The 22,463-nt window shown below is 46.1% G+C and overlaps 1 protein-coding gene across 5 annotated transcripts in view; it reads left to right on the top strand.

The window, feature by feature from the left end:
• Positions 1-17,607, top strand: part of LOC135094529 (lysine-specific demethylase 6A-like) — a 145,469-nt gene extending 127,862 nt beyond the window's left edge. For 4 of the 5 annotated variants that reach the window (XM_063994708.1, XM_063994706.1, XM_063994711.1 and 1 more), the window contains 9 exons: positions 8,107-8,282; positions 8,810-9,164; positions 9,459-11,625; positions 11,860-11,996; positions 12,248-12,366; positions 12,659-12,869; positions 13,003-13,135; positions 14,443-14,604; positions 15,031-17,607. In XM_063994708.1, the coding sequence (XP_063850778.1) occupies positions 8,107-8,282; positions 8,810-9,164; positions 9,459-11,625; positions 11,860-11,996; positions 12,248-12,366; positions 12,659-12,869; positions 13,003-13,135; positions 14,443-14,604; positions 15,031-15,105 (3,535 nt within the window). In that variant the 3' untranslated portion in view covers positions 15,106-17,607. Of the gene's footprint in view, positions 1-7,521; positions 7,729-8,106; positions 8,283-8,809; positions 9,165-9,458; positions 11,626-11,859; positions 11,997-12,247; positions 12,367-12,658; positions 12,870-13,002; positions 13,136-14,442; positions 14,605-15,030 lie in introns of those variants that run through there. The other variant, XM_063994709.1, reaches the window with a different exon arrangement.
• Positions 17,608-22,463: the final 4,856 nt, after the last annotated feature.

The raw sequence follows: 22,463 nt of genomic DNA, 5'->3' as shown, positions 1-22,463 counted from the left end.
TGACCTGGGGACGAACAAAGGCGAGGGTTGGCAAGCTGGGGTTTACAGGGACTCCCAACCCTCGCCCCCTCATTATTACAGTCCTGTGGGAACCCTACAGCCTTGTCTCGCCCCGCCACTGCCTGGGGATACAAGTCTGAGAGAGCGAGGGAGAGGAAGAGAGAGGGTCTTTAATCGCCTTGCCCTCAAAATGCCTGATTTCTTTTGTTTTATGTGTAGTCAAGGCTCGTCGTTTTGTTGTTGTTGTTGTTGTTGTTGTGGGGAAACTGTAAATCTTTTTATTCTGTTTTGAGATAACTTTTCCCCCTGTTTTGGCTAGGGAAAGTTGTATTTTGGGGTTTCCTCTCGCTTTTGCCCTCGAGGAAATCACTTTAGTTATGTGGTGTTGGAAAAAAATTAGCCCAGTTTAGTTAGGGAAGTAAAATCTCGCTAGTTTCGTCACACGTTTAGCGCTGCGGAACCGTGCGTCTGTTGTCTTATCGCGTGAAGTAACCCTTACATCTCTCTCCAGTGATAGGGCGATCTGTTTAGCCTCTCCAGCGGTTGAGTAATCTTTCGATCATATCTCGCCCGTGGAATGATTACGTCCTTGAGCGAGCGTGGCTCAGAAGTGGCCTTGAGTGTGCGAGTGCATGTGTGACTACTGACGATGAACAGACTGGCGTGTGTTGGCGAGGGGACGCGGAGAGGGCGGGGGAGGACTGGCAAAACACGGTCATTTACAGGGAAGGGGACGGTGTTAGCAGCAGTAGTAGGAGGGGTGGGTAGCTGGCTGGCTGGCTGTCCGTCTATGCACGTGGCCACTGGGTTAGTAGCCTTGCCGGGGAATCAATAAGAATTAGGGAATGAGCTCTGTGGACGGGTAAAATGTGTCTCTGCATTTGTGATAGAAACCCCTACCTAGTTTTGTTAGCGGCGAGGAGCGGAGACCACCACCACCACTACCACCACCAGCGCCGCCAGCTTTAAAGGGGGGATGGGAAGAGCTGGGAAGAGCGCTCCGCCGGGCCACCAATGAGAGGTCGTGGAGTACGGAGGGTGGAGGGGGGGGTGTGCGGGAGGCGGGGGCGTGGCAAAGTTCCTTTCTTACGGGGTTGATGACATTGTGTGCTGCTGTCTGTGTATACCGCTACTTAGAGAGAGAGAGAGAGAGAGAGAGAGAGAGAGAGAGAGAGAGAGAGAGAGAGAGAGAGCACACGCAAGTAACTGTTAGGTAGGTTAAGTGTGGCCGATTGGGATTACGTGTGTGTTTGTGTGTGCGTGTGAAGGGGAAGCAGGGTAAGGGATGCAGGGTTAAGTCAGGGAGTGTTGTGTGTGTGGGGGGGGGATAGAGGTGTTGGCAGGTAGGTAAAAGTGGCCGGGCAGGGGAATGGCCAGGTGTGTGTGTGTGGGGGGTGGGGGGCAGGTTTGGTCAGGTAAGATACACACAGTAGGATGGGGACTGTGTGTGTGTGTGTGTGTGTGTGTGTGTGTGTGGGCCGGGCAAGTGGAGGAAGGGATGAGTGACACACACACACGCACACACACAATAGGAAATCATTTACATCGACCGGAATCAAGTTTGCTTTTTATTTATGTCAATTTTTTATCGAGTTATTCCGAGCTTTTGTGTGCGTGTGTGTGTGTGTGTGTGTGTGTGTGTGTGTGTGTGTGTGTGTGTGTGTGTGTGTGTGTGTGCGTGCGGAAATTGACGAAAGCCACGTAGCGTTAAATGACACGTGATTTTGGAGCTTAATCGGAGAGAGAGAGAGAGAGAGAGAGAGAGAGAGAGAGAGAGAGAGAGAGAGAGAGAGAGAGAGAGAGAGAAATTCTAATGGTATACACATCATATATTTACATATTTTGCTATATGCCTCTCTCTCTCTCTCTCTCTCTCTCTCTCTCTCTCTCTCTCTCTCTCTCTCTCTCTCTCTCTCTCTCTCTCTCTCTCTCTGTACGCTTTTATTTTCCGCTTTTTAACTTACATATGTGCACATAAATTAAGTCCACGTGTGTGTGTGTGTGTGTGTGTGTGTGTGTGTGTGTGTGTGTGTGTGTGTGTGTGTGTGTGTGTGTGTGTGTGTGTTAGAGAATGGTGACGCAGCAAAAAGACTTCATAATATTGTTGATTGTATCATTCTGAATCATTACTGTTGTTATGATCGTGGTTGTTGCTATATTTTCATCACTCACTCAACAAAAACACCCAAACACACACACACACACACACACACACACACACACACACACACACACACACACACCACAACCCTTCACACGCATCAGTACCTTAACTCAATATATCATGAAGCACATATAACACAACGCCCATAGAGCAGGTAATGGCGTATTGTGCACATTGCTATCGACAAAACACTTACCTTGCACAATAGTCACCAGTCCTTGCAAAGTTACTGGACTGGTGCAAATAGTGGGAGGAAACGAGTGACTTTGGCAAACGTAGATGATAAAGAATAGTGAGTTTGTTTTGTTGAGGTTTGAGAGGATGTGTTTGAAGTTTCCAGAGAGAGAGAGAGAGAGAGAGAGAGAGAGAGAGAGAGAGAGAGAGAGAGAGAGAGAGAGAGAGAGAGAGAGAGAGATTATGAAGCCGTTTTTCCTCCTTGTCTCTCATTATTGAAAGGAAATGAAAAAAATCAGCTGACAATGAAACGAGAGAGAGAGAGAGAGAGAGAGAGAGAGAGAGAGAGAGAGAGAGAGAGAGAGAGAGAGAGAGAGAGAGAGAGAGAGAGAGAACATGGTAGTCTCTCTCTCTCTCTCTCTCTCTCTCTCTCTCTCTCTCTCTCTCTCTCTCTCTCTCTCTCTCTCTCTCTCTCTCTCTCTCTCTCTCTCTCTCCTCATCACAGTTATTGTTAAACACGAGACAAACGGAATCTTCTCACACAAATCCTTAATCCACATCACGTTCTCCACCTCACGCTCCACAGTACCTCACGGAGCCACAACACAACATCCCACACACTCCACAGCATCACTCCACTGTATACCTTGACCCACCTATCACATCTTGATTAACATCCTGTGTATCGGCCTGGCCTCCTATTTGTCTCGTTATTATTGTTTACGAGGCCAAACTGTGCTGGGTTTTTTAGTATGTGTGCTGGTTAGGTTTTTAAAAGAAGTTCGTAAGAGATTTGATTCTTAAATAGTGTGGGTGGATAATTTTAAAGCAAGATAGTAAGTGATTTAGTTCTTAGACAGTGAGGTGGAAGATTTTAAAAGACGTTTGGAAGATACTTTGCTCTCAGACAATATTGTGATGGAAGATGAAGAAAAAGTACAGTTTTAATTAGTCGTCAGATAATGTGGAGGATTTTAAAAGTTAGAAAGAGATTTGGTTCTCCTTAATGTGGTGGATGACTAAAATATATCTCTAGTTTAATAAATAGCTTCATGGATTTGAGTAAAATTGACTAAGATAACCGAGATTTGACGTCAGCATGTTAATAGGGAGATGATGATAAGAGAGTAGGATATAGTTATCAAATTATTGCCACAGAGTAAGGATGGAAGACTGATGATAAAAGTAAAATTGACAGTTATGAAGTACAGAAGAAGGATGGAAGACTCATGATTAGAGTAATATAGAGAGTTATCAAGTTGTTAGCAGAGTAAAGAATAAAGACTTAAACTATTACGTTGTTCAGCTCTTCATTTGTTTTATGAAAACTTTTTTTAGAACTTTTTTCCCTCCTGACACACTCTCTCTCTCTCTCTCTCTCTCTCTCTCTCTCTCTCTCTCTCTCCTCTCTCTCTCCTCTCTCTCTCTATCTCTCTCCTCTCTCTCTCTCTCTCTCTCTCTCTGCTGTTGACACGTAAGCTAGTTTCCCCATACTAGCCAAGGCGTGTGCTATGTGAGTTAACAGGCTTTGGGGGTTGTCGTGTGTGGTGTGTGTATGACCGTAAGGAATCCACAAGGGCTCCCCCACCCCCTACCGCGCCCCCTGGAAAGCAGTTTGTGGCTCCTGGTTAGGGAAAGGTCTCGTTCGAATCCCCTTCCTAGTTTATGGCACCCCATCTGTAGGTCATGTGGGGAAAAGTCCTCTCTCTCTCTCTCTCTCTCTCTCTCTCTCCTCTCTCTCTCTCTCTCTCTCTCTCTCTCTCTCTCTCTCTCTCTCTCTCATCTCTCTCTCTCTCTCTCTCTCTCTCTCTTGCTGATTGGTTCATGATAATGGATTGAGAGAGAGAGAGAGAGAAAGAGAGAGAGAGAGAGAGAGAGAGAGAGAGAGAGAGAGAGAGAGAGAGAGAGAGAGAGAGGAAAAATCAATACTAGCGTTACTGACTTACATTATTGCCTTCTCTTTGTGTACTTGCTAATCATCTGCTCTTTCCCGGTAACACACACACACACACACACAGGAAGTGATGAGGAGGCAGGGAGAAAGGAAGAGAAAGTAACGAGTTATAGGAATTATGATGATGTTTTAAAATCTTTTCACTACAGCTAGTAAGTGTACATTTCCGCAGTGCACGAAAATAGAAGTGTTTTATCTTCTTGTATCCGTTCTGTGTGTGTGTGTGTGTGTGTGTGTGTGTGTGTGTGTGTGTGTGTGTGTGTGTGTGTGTACGCCCACTCAAACGCATCGTCTTAGTAACTGATTGATTGGTGAGGCAGTGGAAGTAGTGGTGGTGGTGGCGGTGGTGACGCTGGGAGGGCGAGGATAATGCAGGGGTGAAGAGAGGCGTGGAGGAAATGGGGGGAGAGGGCTGGAGGGAAAGGGGAGGCACGGGCTATGTAGCGGGGTTGAGGAGGAAGACTGCTCTCTCAGCCCTCCCTCTTCTCTCTCCCTTCCCCCTATCCCTCCTTCCGTCCGTCCCTCTTCTCTTCTTTCTCTCCCTTTCCTCCCTCTCTCGTCACCCCTCCACCGCCCGCAGAGAAGGGTTATGGAAGGCACAAGCGGGTAGTGTAACCAGTCCTTGTATACTAACATTCTCAGCAAGTAGGAGCAAGTGCTGTCATATCAGATTATTGGTAAAAAAAGAAGGGAAAAAGCTACACGCTGAAAAAGGTTATCTATCGCACGCTGCTGCTTCTTGTAACTGTTCATTTTGCTGCGTGATGTAAACTAACAAGCTCTCATCTCGCTTTCGCAGGAACAAAATCCCTGGTATTAAATGTCAGAAATCCTGCATAATTAGTGTTTTGCATCTAAAAGTTATCGCACGCTGCTGCTTGTAATTGTTCATTTTGCTGCGTGATGTAACAGGCTATTTCGCTCTTGTATGAAGAAACTTATTAAACGTCAGAGAAATCCCGCGTGACTAGCGCTTTGCATCGAGATTGAGAAGGCCACGTCATGCATTCAGAAGCGATGCGTTGAGTTTAAGAGCTGATTAAAAGGACCAGATGAATGGAGCTTCTCAATAGAGTGCTTAATAATATATTGCATTAGCGTGAGGAGAGCTAGCGGGAGGGAGGGAGGTGAGTAGGGAAGCAGGCTGGGACGGGCCGGGCGGGCTAGACAAGCTGGAACAATAACCTGGGGGAGTGTGGCATGGCGTCGCGATGGTTGCCGCTCACCGCCACTTGTTATCGCCATTCCGCCACCACCTGTAGCCTTCGCCGCCTCGTGGACCACCGCCTTGAGCCGCTCCTCAGGGTCACGACGGCTGGGAGGCTAATTTATGTCATCCCTCCACGCGACTGCCAAACGTGCGTGTCTCAAGTTGTTATGCCGAAAACAATGGCAAGAATATTACTGGCGCGACCTTGTGGAGTTCGCCTCACCACCACCACCACTACCTCTACCATCTCCCTCCTCTCCCCTCCTCCCTTTGCCTACTCCTCTTGTTGAGGTGTGTGTGTGTGTGTGTGTGTGTGTTGAAGTTACGCGCAAGACAGAGCGGGGGTTTAAAATACAGCAGAGGGAGGCCGGGTTTGTTGACTGGAGCGTCTGAGGAGTCATCACGAGTGGGTTTTAAGTCCGTGCGGTGCATACCAATGATCCCCAAGCCAGGGCCGGTCGTGTGCCGCTGCCAGGGAGACGCATCGCATTGGCGGGCCAGATTTTGTCAGCAGTACTAGCGCTTGCCTTGTCAACACGGAGTTCAGACTGGCCGCCGCAGCTGGCATTAATTTATAAGTCAGCGCTTACACGCCTCAACACTACGGCAAAACAGGATGGTGCTCGCAGACCGCCTCACTGCAGCTCGGGAAGATTACGTAGTGTTTTATGAGAGAGAGAGAGAGAGAGAGAGAGAGAGAGAGAGAGAGAGAGAGAGAGAGAGAGAGAGAGAGAGAGAACAGAAGGCAAGCGGAGAGCGGTGTGGTGGATGGGTGGGTGGGTGCGGGTGTAGACAGCCCTGAGTACCCCAAAACAGCGTGTCCTTTATACCCTCGCGACATACAGGTCACCGTCAAGCAGCCTCCATACCCTGCTGGCCAGCCCTCGCTACCCTGCACGCCCCACACAAAAAAAAAAAAAAAAAAAAAAGACTACCTACCTACCATTCCCAATTCTCCTCTCTCTCCCTACCGCCTTCCCTGCCCCTGCAACTTGTACTACTTGAAGGAATGTTGTCTGAACTGTATCTTAAATATTAACCAACGGCGAGGATTATATTTCATCGTGATTATTATTATTATTAGTAGTAGTTGTAGTAGTAGTAGTAGTAGTAGTAGTAATAGTAGTAGTAATTTTTATTATTATTTTATTTATTTATTTATTTATTTATTTATTTATTTATTTATTCATTTTGTTACGATATCGCTCTTTAAATTAGGCATACAAAAGTAGAGTTATTTCCTGTGTGGCCGAATGTGAGAATGTTTTGTTAGTGTGTGTGTGTGAGAGAGAGAGAGAGAGAGAGAGAGAGAGAGAGAGAGAGAGAGAGAGAGAGATTCTGTTTTGACCCACCTCCGTTTGGACAGGATATCCCGATATGATGCCGCCCACCTGTTGACTGGGTAGTGGATGGGGGCTGGTTCTCGTGTGCGCAGGGGAAGGGGAGATGGGGAGAGCAGGGTAGTGGCGTGCGCGGGGAGGGGGAAGGGAGAGAGGGGATGGCCTGGGAAAAGAGAGAGAAGGGAAGGGTTAAAGAGGAGAGGAGAAAGAGGGAGGCGTGTGCTTTGGGGGAGACGAGGAGAGGGAGTTCCGTCATGTCGCTTTTAAACTTAGTGGAAATTTAGAAAGCTTGGTAATTCCTGTCGGGTTACGGTGGAAATTGTTGCCGCCGCGGCTCACTTCCTGTCGCTTCCAGTTTCAAGAAAGCAGATTCTTGTCAGTATGAAGAAATAATAGAAAGCTTTCCATTCGCCCACGTTTATTCACCCCGCCATTAGCAGTGATTTACGTGTCTTTTAATGGAAGGCGTGTGGGGGCGAGGAGAATGACGGGCGGTGGCAGTCACACGCGTGCTGGGTGTATTAATACGACCACGTGGGTGACTCACCGCGAGGCCTCTTACTGGGAACGGATGTTGGCGTAGCGGGAAACGTTGCGTGGGCGGGGGCGTTAAACGGAGAGGGGCGGGGACATGACCGGAACCTAAGCAAGAGGTGTGGAGTGACGCAGCGCCTGGGGATGTTCCTGGCACAAGTTTTAGTCGCTTACTCAGCTGTGGCCCGGTGCAAGCTCCCAGCCAGCCAGCGCTCCGGGCAGTGTGCTCGTGCCGCGGTAACTTGAGACGGGCGCCGGTAACTGGTAGTGGCAGGAACTTGCTGAATGAGTGAGCCGGGATGCGAGGCTGTTGACATAGCCATTGTGTTTGTTTAATGCGAGGGTCTGACCGGTACGTTGGATTTGTGAAAGTGAAATTGGGCTGTAAAACTATAACTGGTTTCTTATTATTAGTTATTATTGCTATTTATTTTATTTATTTAATTAGTTGCGCTGTTATCTTTTTTGGCATTGTTCTTAGTATAGGACTTGGCAACATTTTAATTTGTTATGTTGTCAGTGTCAGTTCCATTTAATATTTTGTGCAAAGAAGGCTCACTTCAGTTAATGTATAGTATTCATCTGAATAACTTTTCTAGTATGAGTTACATGATAGAACAAAAAATTAACTCACGGATTTCACTTGAATCAGATTGGGATTAAGAATAAGAATGCTTCACTTTACACTTCCTGCAAACAAAATGTAACAGTGTTCTCTCTCTCTCTACAGGGCAATCAAGGCATTCCAGCAGGTTCTCTACATAGATCCAGGCTTCAGCCGCGCCAATGAGGTTCACTTGCGTCTGGGGTTGATGTTCAAAGTCCAGAGTGACTATGATTCGTCTTTGAAACACTTCCAGTCAGCCCTCGTTGACGCCGGCCCATCCTCCTTCTCCAAGCTTGAGAGTGAGTGGCGCAGGCTTTACTTGACATATCCCTGGGTTATTGAGGCCGGTTTGAGATATGCTGCAGTGGAGCAGTGCTTGGTGGACAATGTGGCTACTTGTAGTGTCAGGTGACATCATCTGATAGATTTACTAACTTCAGTTGTGGAACACTAAGATGTTTGAGCTCATCCCGCCATTGAGTAATGATTGCTGTTAATTAACCATAACTTGGATAATTTGTGTTTGGGGCCTGCTGTTGTCATTAACTTTGTTTCCTACCTGTCTTCTAAGGTGATCAGCTGCTCCCCAGTAAAACTCTCAGTGTTATGGCCATCCTCATTATTGATTAGTGGGTTCAGGAGAATTATGATTTTGTATTATTTATAGTACTTTTCTTCAGAGCAGCAGTGTTTTTTTATGTGAAATGTGAACATTTATCACACAGTAGAGACAAGGAGGAGTCACATTATATGTTCATCATTTCCTCTCAGTTTAAGGTGAGAGCAACAACCTTCTCACAGCCAAACATTTTCCTCCTCCTTACAGTCCAGTTTCATGTTGCACACTTGTACGAGCTGCAGAACAAACACAGGTGTGCGCGGGAAGCCTACGAGAACCTGCTGAAGGAAGCTGACTTGCCCAACCATCTACGGGCAGACATCCAGCGCCAGCTAGGATGGATGTACCACACTGTTGACACTCTAGGAGAGAAGTCATACCGGGAACTCACAGCCGTTCAGTACCTCCAGAAGTCCATTGAGGCAGACCCCAAGAGTGGCCAGAGTTTGTACTTGCTTGGCCGCTGCTACTCTGCCCTGGGGAAGGTTCACGACGCCTTCATTGCCTACAGGAACTCAGTGGACAAGTGTGAAGGGAATGCTGACACCTGGTGCTCCATAGGGTAAGGAGAGGCCACTCCTTGAGGGAGCTTCAAGAAATTGCCATGTGATTAGATTAGATTAGGTCTGTTATCCCAGCAGTGTTTATTAAGGAGCAGTGATTGCATGATTTCTCTGGGACCGTGTGTCTCGTGTGTTCCATTTAGCTTTTCTTGCCATACTGACTAGTAACAGAGGCAGTATGGTGTTTACAAGGCTCTGTCATTGGTGAGATAATTGGGATATATTGTAGACGTTTTATACACCTGTTTCTTTTTTACTTTGCACTTGTACTGTAATGGTTTAACTCTCTGCAGAGTCCTGTACCAGCAGCAGAACCAGCCAATTGATGCCCTTCAGGCGTACATCTGTGCAGTGCAGTACGACAAGGGACACACCGCAGCCTGGACTAACTTGGGCATCCTATATGAGACATGCAACCAGCCTCGCGATGCCCTCGCCTGCTACATGAATGCCACACGGGGTAACAACAAGGCCGTCAATCCCAACCTCGCACCGCGCATCAAGTTTCTCCAGCAGCAGCTGGCAAATGCTCCCATGCCGAGTGCAATAAACAAGCCTCGGCAGCTGCTGAGCATTGAGGAGGCCTGGAATCTACCTGTCACCACAGACATGTCCAACAGGCAGCAGACTGGCCAGAACCAGTCCGCCAGCCAGCGACCCCTGGCGGCCGGGGCCAGCGGCTACCAGAAGTATGGGTCACCTTATGTGGCCACCGGCTCCACAGGGCCGCCGCCGCCCTACCCAGCGGCAGGAAATGACGCCAAGCGCTTCAAGCCGGACATCACAGCCGACCAGCAGCGGCCACACTTCTACCTCAACCAGCAGCAGATGCAGCTGTTGCACTACCTGCAGCAGAACCAAGCCAACCTGACGCCACAACAGCAGCAGCAACTCACTCAGCTGCAGCAGAACTACAGGGTCATGCAGCAACATCAGATGAAGATCCACCAGCAGCAGTTACAACAGCAGCAACAGCAGCAGCAGCAACAACAACACCAGCAGCAGCAGCAGTCAGCCGTGCCTGGCCCTCAGGTGTCCCCAAACCTGGGCCAGGCGCCAGGCTACACCCCGGGCGGAACAATGGTGCGGCCCAGCCCGTCAGGCCACCACAGCTTCACTCCACAGGCCACCAATGGGGTCAACAGAGGCTATATTCCCCAAAGACCCCAGACACCCACCACTAACTTCAGTCAGCCCACCCAGGCATACTCTCAGCCCTCATCCACCGGTGGGTACATCAGCCAGTCCCAAGCCTACACAAACGGAGTGCCCACCACTTCTGCCAACTACAGCTACAACAATGGTTACAACAACTCCAACATCAACGAGGCGTTGCCCAAGGACCTGAGTGGCATCACGCCCGAGACCACTGTCAGCGACCAGGAGCTCCAGGAGTTGAAGGAGCTTATAAGCCAGAGGGAGTTCACCACGTCACTGGCCGAGGACCTTCTGAACCGCCTAGCGCAGGGCGAGGACGTCATCGACGAGCTCACCAAGGCCGGCGACGTCGGGCCTGAGGTTGCCCTCCCCAACACCACCTTCTCCACCACCACCACCTCACCCTCCACCACCTCTGCCCCGGCCACGGTCTCCACTTCGGTGAGCCTGCAGCCGGGAATCCCCCACATCAAGCAGGAAGAGCCAGATGTGAAGCCCTCCACTCAGGGCGTCATATCAGAAGCCAAGCCCCGCCTGAACATGAGACTGTGTGATATCAAGGTGGAGCCTACAACAGAGCCAGTCTTCTCCATCAGCATGGCCAGCACAGAGATCATCAACGGGTGCAAGGGTCAAGGCAGCTGTGCACGCAACTCCAGCATGGTCACGGACAGACAGGTTCCCCCATCCTTACCAGAACCACCCAAGGTTATTCTAAACAAGGAGCAGCTACTGCCCAACACACCATCAGTACTTCTAGACAACAAAAAACTAGCCTTCTCACCACAGCTGCAGGAGTTCTGTCTGCAGCATCCAATAGCTGTAGTGAGGGGACTTGCCTCAGCCCTTAAGCTAGACCTGGGTCTCTTTTCAACCAAGACCCTCGTGGAGGCCAACCCTGAACACTCTGTCGAGGTGCGGACCCAGATGAAGCAGGAGGCCGATGAGAACCTTGACCCGACCACGGAGGCCAAGGTGTGGCCGTGTGCAAGTCACCGCTCCCACACCACCATAGCCAAGTATGCCCAGTACCAGGCGTCCAGCTTCCAAGAGAGCCTCAAAGAGGAGCAGGATAGGATAGCCGCCGGCGCCCCAAAGACTGACGATAGCAAGAAGAAAAAGACTCCCAAGACGATTAAATTTGGTACAAATGTCGACCTCTCAGATGAAAAGAAGTGGCGACCGCAGCTGCAGGAGCTGATGAAGCTACCGGCCTTCGCGAGAGTGGTGTCAGCCGGCAACATGTTGTCCCATGTGGGTCACCCAATTCTGGGCATGAACACTGTGCAGCTGTACATGAAGGTGAGTGGCTGCTGCCTGGTGGTAAAGGAGCACTCTGATGACAACAATGTTGGTTGCTGTAATGAAATTCTTGTTGAAAAATGTGTCAATTTCTGTAGGGATATTTTTGAAGCCATAAAAAGATCATACCAGCTGGAACTGAATATTCTGTGATGAATGATTTGTAGCACAACTTTTTCTTAAGATTAGAATCAGAGAACCTGTCAGCATCTTTATTTGCACACTGTGTTGCAGGTGCCGGGCTCCAGAACACCCGGCCACCAGGAGAATAACAACTTCTGCTCCATCAACATCAACATTGGCCCCGGGGACTGTGAGTGGTTTGGTGTGCCTGACGCTTACTGGGGAGTCATCGCCAACATGTGTGAGAGGTGAGTGGTGGCAGTGTGTGGCTCTACTCTGTGTGTGTGTGTGTATGTGTGTGCATGTGTGTGCCACAGTGCCTTCATTTTGTTTTCCTTCTTTTCACAATGATTCATTAGTAGCATTGTTTTTATGTAGATACAGAAATTCATTGTTTAACATAACAGAAATTTAATGGTTAATGATATTGAGAGAAGCTTTTGCTATCTTTGTCTTTCATTGCCACAATTTTTTTCTGATTGGTGTATCAAACTTTCAGGAATAGGACCAATTACCTCCATGGGTCCTGGTGGCCCGACCTTCAGGAATTGTATGATGAGAATGTTCCTGTGTACCGTTTCCACCAGAAGCCGGGAGATATGGTCTGGGTCAACTCAGGTAAGCCCTTCACACTCAGACACGTGATGGCTCCATGCATCAGACTCGGCACCTGTTGTCCTCTTCAGGGTACTTGTTTACTCTGTAAGGTTTTGAAATCAATGTGACAAATTTCCTTCATAATAAAAGACTAAAGGCTTAGATTTGCACCAGGAGACTGCTGAACACTGTGCAGCCTAGCAAACCATCCCTAGATGAACTAGGACCACACATGATGATACACAGTAAAAAATGTGTCTGCATTGCCTTGTGACCCACCAGTGACTCAGGGTGCCTCCACCCTCCCCCACAGGTTGTGTTCACTGGGTGCAGGCCGTGGGTTGGTGCAACAACATAGCATGGAATGTGGGGCCACTCACAGCCCGCCAGTACACCCTTGCTCTAGAACGCTTCGAGTGGAACAAACTGCACAGCTTCAAGTCCATTGTACCTCTTGTTCACTTGTCGTGGAACCTGGCACGGAACATCAAGGTGTCTGATCCCAAGCTCTTTGAGACCATCAAGTATGTATTGTCTTGCATTTTGCTCATTTCACATCATTATGTAAATGAAACAAATATTCTTTTTCAAATTTCAATCGTAACTGTGAACTTGACTTGGAGAACTAACTAATGTAATGTCTTTTGCATCTTCCAGGGGCTGCTTAATGAGATCATTCCGTCAAGTCTGTCTGTCACTAGACTTTGTGAAGCAGTGTGGCCTGCAGACCAAGTTCCACGGGAGGACAAGGACTGATGCCTCACACTATTGTGGTATCTGTGAGATAGAGGTGAGGCCCTGAGAGGATCACAGGCACACCAGCATCTCACACACACACACACACACACACACACACATCAACAAACTTTTATTCCTTCTTCTCAGCAGACACATGAGAAAAACAACAGCGTGGAGGAATCTGAATGTCATTCACTCAAGTAAACCAACCATTTGATTATCTGAATTTGCAGTTCCTTTAAAATGATAGTAACATGTTTATTTTCTTTTCACTAACATTGAGACATGTTACATTATGGCCTGTTTTCAGAAATACTTTGCTCTCTCACCATGTCTTATTTTCAAAGGCCACAGAAATTAGCCAGGTCCTCAAGAGTGCTTCTCATGTTTATGATTTAAAACTTTTTTTTATGTAGGAGGGACAATGGCCAAGGGCAACAAAAATCCAATAGAAAAAATGCCCACTGAAATGCCAGTCCCATAAAAGGGTCCAAAGTGGTAGTCAAAAATTGAAGGATAAGTGTCTTGAAACCTCCCTCTTGAAGGAATTCAAGTCATAGGAAGGTGGAAATACAGAAGCAGGCAGGGAGTTCCAGAGTTTACCTGAGAAAGGGATGAATGATTGAGAATACTGGTTAACTCTTGCGTTAGAGAGGTGGACAGAATAGGGGTGAGAGAAAGAAGAAAGTCTTGTGCAGTAAAGTAGGAGGGAACAGAAAAGGGGCTACTGTCAGTTGCCTCACACCTGAGTTTCAGTGAGGAAAAGAAGATGAGGTTTAGAAGAGGAGAGGTGGTGTTCTACAGATTGAAAATTAGATCTTAGACCACGAATGTTGCAGAAGTTAATGAAAAAAAGTTGAGGGGGGTGTCAAGACACTTAGGGTCATCGACAGAAAGGCAGTCCGACCTGGGGACATTTATGGTCCCCTCCCCAGATGGGGACTCCGAGACTGGTGTAGGAGTCACCCTTATAATTTTGAAATTTTTGAGTGAAGGGTGTGTGTGTTATTAGGTGCTTGTAGTTTTGTGTGGAGGAAGAGAGTTGTCTTTAGAGGGCAGGCTGTGACTGCCCCCTTGTGTTGTGAGACACAAAGGGAAACGTTCAGTGAGGTCACAGCTGGGTTTAATAAGTTCACAGCACCCCCTGAACAGTGCTTTAGACATCACTGGGAGTAATTATCGTTTTGGCAGATGTCTACTGCCTCCTCCTTGTCACTAGAACCATAGAAACACCCATAAAAACAAAACTCATTGCAATTTCAACTAGGGTTTTTTTTTAAACTAGCCAAGGTGTGGCATGGAAGTGTTTCAGAATGTGGTTGTGTGTGATGTGAGTAACACAACGCTGGTGTGTTGCAGGTGTTCAACGTGCTGTTTGTGAAGGAGCAGGAGAGGCGGCACGTGGTCCACTGCATCGACTGTGCGCGTCGCCAAGCCCCGCGCCTCGAGGGCTTCGTGGTGCTGGAAGAATACCACTTAAATGACCTCTGCCAGGTGTATGACAACTTTGTGTTGCACTCGGTACGTAGAAATGCACAGAGGTGTGAAGAGGAAACTGTCTTGTCCATAGAAGTTTAAGTGTTAATTTTTTTGAGTGAGTAGAAGTGATGAGGTGAGGTGAGGTGTTGTCATTCTGTGAGTCAGTCAGGGGAGGATGGTCTGTCAGCATGTGAGTGAGTGGCTAGGGGATGCAGGATTGTGGGACTGTCATGATGAGGGGTGAGCTAAGGCCATGATAGAAGTCTGCCTCATGTCCAGCACCACAAGGAAGACTGGAATAGAGTAAGCCTTGAGCAAGGTCAACAAACACTGGGGAGCAAACATGAAATTAATTAGTTAAGGAAGGAATTAAGGAACTTATTGATAAGTATAAATTATGAAATTAAGAAAAGTAATATGAGAAAAAAGTCCTTCCCTTCATAAGCACATTCTATTCTCAAATTTCAGGTGCAGGGACAGACGTTACCAGGCCAAGTACCAACCCCACCCCCTTCCTCCTGCACCCCCACCCCCCTTACATGACCAACCCCAGCCCTAGTGGTGGCACCCTTGTCCTTGTGACATGGGAAGGGCTTAAGCCACACTACATCAATACCAGGAATCTAAATGAATATTGCCCCTAAATGGACAAAGCTGTAGATCCATTTTTCCCAAGAGACACTCAGCATTAGTGTGTTGTAGTGCATTACTGCAGAGATGAGGCAATGCACTACAAATAGTCTAAGGTATAACTAAGATTACCATCACTGCCAGTGCACCTTCCAGAAAGAGGCCTTCCTTTGTTGACTCCTCACAGTCACATTGGCCACATTTTTCACACCTGATCTACTTGGAGGTGATTGCAGTGAGAAAAAAGGGCATTATGAAATGGTGCCTGAATGAAGAGTGAATGGGGAAAAGTGTGATGTATGTGATTGTGAAATAAGCACATTGGAACTGTATCTTGTTTTGCCACTCTGCCAGGCATGATGATCTCAACGACTCAAGGAAATGGGGCAGATGCAACACTGACTATGAGTGATCTGGACAAGTGTGTTTGTGCCGACGTCCAGTGTGAGAAACTCTGTACATGCAGTTTTCAGGACCCACCATGTTCTTTCTTGATAATGTAGTGGTTGCCAAGATTGCGGAACAGCCAGTGCTGACGTTAGCTGTAGTTGGGGTGGTAGATATTGCGTGTGGTTGGTGGTACTTCCCGATCTTTATTTATTAGCCTTGCCTGCGCATTATGTTCTCTTCCAAGTTACCAGCTGAAGGGACTGGCCTAGTTATAGTCATGCAGACGTGTGTGTGGATGTGTGTGTGATTGGGTGTGTGAGTATGTATGTGTATGAGTGTGCATTAAAAGTTTCAAATCACTGCCACAAGAAGTGAGTGTTTTTTATCTTGTGATAATCTCAACTGCCACAAAATCTTAAAACTGAAACTCTCACTTAGAGCTTACCCAATCATAGATCTTTCCACATGCAGTGTTCTGGAATATTTGTGATCAGCAGTTTAATGCCTGAATTGGAGGACTTGAGTTGGCACGCGCCCCAGCTAGTGTCCCACCCCCAAACCAGCATCCGTCCTCTGGTGTCCATGAAGGATGGTGGGCAGGGAAGGGCAGGTCGTCTTGGTTTCCGTTTCCCCGCCATTTTTACAGGACATCTCCCGTTGCGTCACCGCCACTGGGAGTCCGGCATCACCGCCCATGTTGTGGCTCGCCTGGCATTACGTGCAACACTACAAAAAGTTTTATGACAATTCTATTGGGTTATTAATTAGTTTAATTTTCGGTAGGTTGATAATTGTTATGATTTTCTTGTTGATTATATGTTATGACGTGAAGAAATTTACTTTTTTTTTTGTGAGTTTATGGATTTTTCTTTGTTTTTTGGTGGAAGTGAGGTGTTTTCCCATTAGAGGCTCATGTCAGGTGAAATGATGAGCAGCAGCCCTCCAGGAAGCCTCAGGATGCTTGAGAGGAGCTGAGTGAATGATAAGTGAATGCTCAACAAATTGTACCTGAAATGGGCGTGCCTAAGGAAGTAAGTTCCACACAATAGATTTTTTCCGCCAATGCTGTTGACCACAAGTCCATATGATTTCCTAGCATTGTGGAAGTCTGAAAAAGTTGTGAGCTCTGAGCTGAGATCTCTTAAACAATATATCCATACCAGAAGGCTGTGCACCAAGGGCCAGGTGCTTAGACCGGACGCACGCGACTGCACCACCAAATTATCCATTGCCGTAGTGAGCGAGCGGCTCCGCCACGGGCAGCAGCAGAGCTCCATGCGCCGTCTAAGGACTCTGGTCCCTCTTCCTCTCCACTCCTCCCTATTGACTCACCCCAAACCTCCTTCCTGTAAAACATTGTGTCTTGTATAGTTTTCATGTGACACATTCTAGTTTGTCCTCAGTATTACACATGGAACATATTCATGCTTTTATATGAAATTCATCTGTCCTGTGTGTGAACAAGTGTCCAGTCACATCCATTATATTTTGTAGCCATGCAGTAGCTGAGTGTGGCCCAAATAATTTTTCCCTCTAGCAGGTTTTTGTAAATCAATCTCTTGAATTCCTTACAGTTAGGTTTTATTTATGTTATTTAATATGTATGGAGTTTTCTATTTGTATGTAATGTATAGAACACCCCAAGCCCACTTTCTCACGGTGTTGGAGGCGCCCCCGCCCGGGGGGGTCTCTTCTGTACAATTTTGGGAGTAGGGTTTTTTCTCGAAAAGTGGACATAGTTAATAAGGTGTGGGTGGAGTGGAACTATTTGTAACAACTGTTGGAGTAACAATTCAGTTTTGTTAAAGGCTTTCCAAAATATTTTGCAAGAAAGAATTTTATTAGCTTTATAAAAATCATATCATCCACCTCACAAATTCATACATTTCAGAAATTTCATCTACGTTTATCCAGAAAAGTTTAGTTGAGAGAGCTTCTCCGCTCACACCTGTTTCAGGGATCTGTGTTGACCTTGTGTCCAGTACTGTACATAGTAAGTCCGCTAATAAAGCCTAACCCCACTGGCTTGACCCTTTGGTGAAGCTCCCTTTCCTTCCACACGTCAGCATGGCCAGCAGCGCCTCACCAAGCTATTAGAAGTGTACAGACGGGACACTTAAATGGACGTGGGATGCTAAGGATTAGCCTAGGGCAGCAGACAAAAGGGAATGTCCTTATAGAGAAAGAGAGAGAGAGAGAGAATTTCAACGACCAAGATCAGCTAAATGAATAGAGGTCTTTGTGTGAATAATAAAAGAAAAAAAGTTGACAGCAAGAACAATGGGCTAAGGGATCACTGGAGGGCTAAGTCACTGGAGGTTTAGTAGTCACCAGTACCAATCATTCTCCCAGTACCATCCCACGTTCAAGTGTTCAAGTGAGTGAGGGTTGAAAAGAAATAATGCATTAGACATTGCGTGGCTTTTTTTTTTTTTTTTTTTCTAAGGTAGCAAAAAATAGAGATAGAAAAAGTTAATTGCAAGGGCATCTCGTATTAAAAATTATAAATGCTTAGGAAATATAAAGCGCAAGATGACATGACTGACATCACCACCATAAAAGTATCATAACTGAAATTACTGCTTTATTTTTGGCTAATTAATTGTATCAACACCCTAAATGGAGACGGAAAAAAATCCTATAATTGTAAATTAGAAAATAAAACCCAAAGAAGGAAAAAAAAAAAATGAGAGGACGTAAAGGAAGATATAGAGAAAGTTACTAAATAAAGCATAATAAAGGGAAGGAAGAGGTAGCACTCTCTTTCCCCTAACAGCAATAGTGCCCCCTCCCCCCTCACCGTCGACACACTGGCAGGCGAGGATGTGATGTGTGTGATGGCACTTCCTCCCCTCGCCTTTGTTTTCGCAGCTTCCTCACCTCACAGGATTACAACACTTACGAAACATTGCTGTCTGCATCCCGCGGTTGGTCTAGGCGTTATTACATTATTATTATTATTATTATTATTATTATTATTATTATTATTATTATTATTATTATTATTATCATTATTATTATTATTTATTGATGGGGGTATTAGTAGTAGTAGTAGCAGTTTTTTTTTTTTATGTAGGAGGGACACTGGCCAAGGGTAACAAAATTCCAATAAAAAAATAAAAGCCCAGAGATGCCAGTAGTAGTAATAGCTTGCGTAGTCGATTAGAAAATAGTTGGGGATGACAGACCTGGGATGGGGATCTTTCAAGGTAAAAGATTGTACTTGTGGTTTCCAAAAAATTGTACAATTTAATGTGAACAAAAGGAAAATGTGTGGTAAGTCAAATGATGGTTTGACTTTTACATTGGTTATCAATGTCAGATTTCAAAGAAAGTTACATTGCAGGTAATCACTGTTATGACAGATGACAGGTTAGCAAGGTGTGTTGAGCGAGGCAGGGCGCAGGCCATCACATCCTCAGGGTCAGTATCAGCACCAGCACCACAACGCTCAGTACCAAAACCACGCCTACTAACGCCGCCTCGGTCAGCAGAACCACCATTTCCTGGTCCTCCTCTTCATGGCCGGGGTCCAGCGTGGCCGTTGTGTAGTTCTCTTGCAGGGTCGTTGTGAGGAAAGACTTGACTGTAGCGTGTTTAGGCTTGAATGAACAAGTCCTGTAGTAAGATGGCTTCTGCACCTTCACCCTGACGGCTCTGTGCAGCACAGGCAGGGTACTCGTATAAAGGAGATCGTCACTGTGGGACAAAAGGTGGAGTCCTTCCTCGTCTTTCAGAATCTTGAGGTTCAGGCAGCTGTTCTGCATGACGCCTCGGGACAGTTTTTGATCCGGGCACTTCGCGCTTTCCCTCCACGTCATCCAAATGTCCTCGTCTTTCTCCCCGATGTCCAGGATAGCTAAGGAGTTGTCATCCTCGTCTTTAAAGATGAGACTTGCCATATACCTGTCCTTGTCCACACACATCTCCACCTGCACGGGCATCTTCACCGCGGTGGTGGTGCGCTCCAGTTGGCAGGACTCCGTGGCGGCCACCAGCCTCACCCAGACCCAACAGGCGAGGGCGAGGGTAGCGATGTGACAGCCCCTACGTGACATTGCAGACCAACTGACTAACAGGCGACACTGCCAGGCCTTCTATCACCCATGCCTCAGCCGGAAGATGATTACACAGCTAACTGCGCAAGTAGCGGGGCGTTCCCGTCTCTTGTTGTTTGATGACCCGAGGAGACGAGCATTGTTAGTCCACACGTGGCGGGGTGTTCACACCGTCTTTGCGGCACATCCCCTGCTCCTCAGGCAACACCCCTTGTAGAGTGGGAGGGAACCAGCGAGAGGACACCACTCCTTTAATGTAGGTACGCTGCGTCGCAACAGATTGCCTCAGCTCAGGCGCCTCCTACGGGCAGCGGAAATTGATAATGCCAAAGTGAGATATTCTTCTGCGGAAATCATAGTGAGAGAAAAAAAAAAAAGTTTCGCGTTCAGCCACTTGTTTTCACTCCCATCACGATTTTTTTTTCTTTCGCAAACCAGTGCTCACCAGAGGATTCACCAGAGGATCACATGCTTGTATTTTTTTTTTTTTTTTTTATTCCCTTCGCCTCCGGCTCCCGCTTCTCTCCTTTATCCTCCTCTTCCTCTCCGTTCTTTTTTCTTCCTACTACTTCACACAATGAAAATATTCACGAAAAATTATATATTGGTTATGTGTGTGTGTGTGTGTGTGTGTGTAAGGGAGACGAAGGGTCACGTGAAATGAGTGACTGTCTCTCTCTCTCTCTCTCTCTCTCTCTCTCTCTCTCTCTCTCTCTCTCTCTCTTAACAGCCGTAACATGTATACTAGCTGTAATGAGCAGTTAACAATTAACGGGGAGAATGGTGGGAAGCCAGGAGTTACATCACGCAAGGGGTGGGAGTGGGGAAGCCAGGATATTTATATTACATAGGGGGTGTGGGATGGCGGTTGACATATTATTTGATAACTCAACTTTCGCCTCCCTGGGTGCTGCCAGTCCGTGCCTGTGAGTGTGTGTGTGTGTGTATTTGTGTGTGTGTGGGGCGGTCTACGAATCGGTGAGGGCTAGCCAGGTGGCGGTGGTGTTGGTGGCGCTAGAAAGTAGGGGCATTTTGGAGTGTTTTGGGCAGCACTGGTCAATCTTGCCACATACACTCTAGTGACCAGTGTTTTCATATTCCCGGCAGCTTCTTCCTGCACTGAACATCATAAGCTTTGGAGTGTTTTGGTCAGCACTGGTCAGTGTTTTCATATTCTCGGCAGCTTCTTCCTGCACCAAACATCACAAGCAACACCAGAGAGGAAGCGGTGAGTACATCTGTGCCAGCCTCCCCTCATCCAACTTGGAAGGGGTAAGGAAAGACTGGGCGGGGTTCTGCGCGGGCTGTAATTAAGTTTTGTTATTCGTTATTTGGACATTTTTATTTATTTATCATTATTATTTTTTTTTTTTTAGGTTATTAATTTGTCTACAAGTTTTTCCACATCTGAGTCTGGAAACAGCTAGAAATTTAGCCAGATATTGAAGGGTCGTCCCTATTATCTGCTTCTTATATCATAAAATGGAGCCAAATTTCTAGTTTTATTATCAGACACATCTGTTATTGCCTAGGTTTTGGTATAATGAAAATAATTGAGGCAAACTTCTCGATTGAGATCGTCGCCAAGGGCCGCCATGATGGATTTCTATCTGTCCCTGTGCGTGGGTTCCAGTATTTTTCTTAGATTTTCCTAAATCGGCTTTTTCGGCTTCAATAGTAAGTTTTTTTTATGGTTTCTAAAAATGTTAAGTTGCTTTTGAAGTGTTTTTCTTGCTTCTGTTAAGTAAGTATGCTGAATTTGCTGTTGTCTATATAGATATAGGCTGTTTTTTTTCGTTTGAATTTTACATAGCTCAGAAAGGGACTTTTTTTTTTTATTTCAAGCTGTAATTAAATTTTTATTGCTTCTAAAAATCGCTTATGTTTTTTTTAAGTGTTTTATATTCCTGATGAGTTAAATATGTGGACTTTAAAATGGTTTATAGTCCTATTAAAAGTCAATATTATAACATTTTTATTTATTTATTTATTTTTTTTTTTTTCTGTTTCAGCTTGTAACTAACTTTAGATTGTTTGAAAAAATAGTCCATATTTTTTTAAAAGTGTTATTAAGTTGAAATGGGTGAACTTTTCAATGGTTTATGTTCCAACACTTTTTCTTACACTTTTCTGTTTTATTTGTTTACTGCTGGTTCTTGGTAACTTTTGATTGTATGAAAGGATAATTCATATTTTTTAGAGCGTTTTTATTCCTGTAAAGTCAAAATGTGTAGACTTTTCAATGGTTTTAATGGTATCGAATATATATTTTTCTTTTTTTGTTTCCATATTTCATTTGGATATTTCTTTAATATTACTCAGGCTGGAGATATAAAGATATTTTGAATATTAATTAAAATATTTGTCAAGTCATAATATATAAGGCATACGAACCTAGCTCCATTTTTTTTTCTGGGGGTCTATTTCAAAATGAAATCCGTTACGGCACGTAAATAAGCGTGACGTCATTAGCTAATGGGACCCGGGACCTCGCGCCGCTCCAGTCGGTGTCAGTATTTAGCGTAATTTCTAGAGTTTTTCAGGTGTTTCTAGTCAGGCTTGTAGACAGGAGTACGAGGAGAGAGAAAAGGACAAATAGAGGAGGGGAAGAAGAAAGGAAAAGTGGAGAAAAAAGAGGAAAATGTTAGGAAAACAATATTTAACGTAATTTTCAGTATTTTCCCAATATTCTCAGGTGTGCCTGCGTTGTGATACATGAAGCTACTAGATGCAAGTGTGGAGGACATGGAGGTCTGGAGGAGAGGTATTGATATGTAAGGGTACACCAAACACCGTTCCGAAGCGGTCAGCTGGCATTTGTTT

This window comes from Scylla paramamosain, chromosome 45 (genome assembly GCF_035594125.1).
Source record: "Scylla paramamosain isolate STU-SP2022 chromosome 45, ASM3559412v1, whole genome shotgun sequence".
NCBI lineage: Eukaryota > Metazoa > Arthropoda > Malacostraca > Decapoda > Portunidae > Scylla > Scylla paramamosain.
The sequence above is the reverse complement of the archived record's forward strand: the minus strand, read 5'-3'. Positions and strand labels throughout refer to the sequence as shown.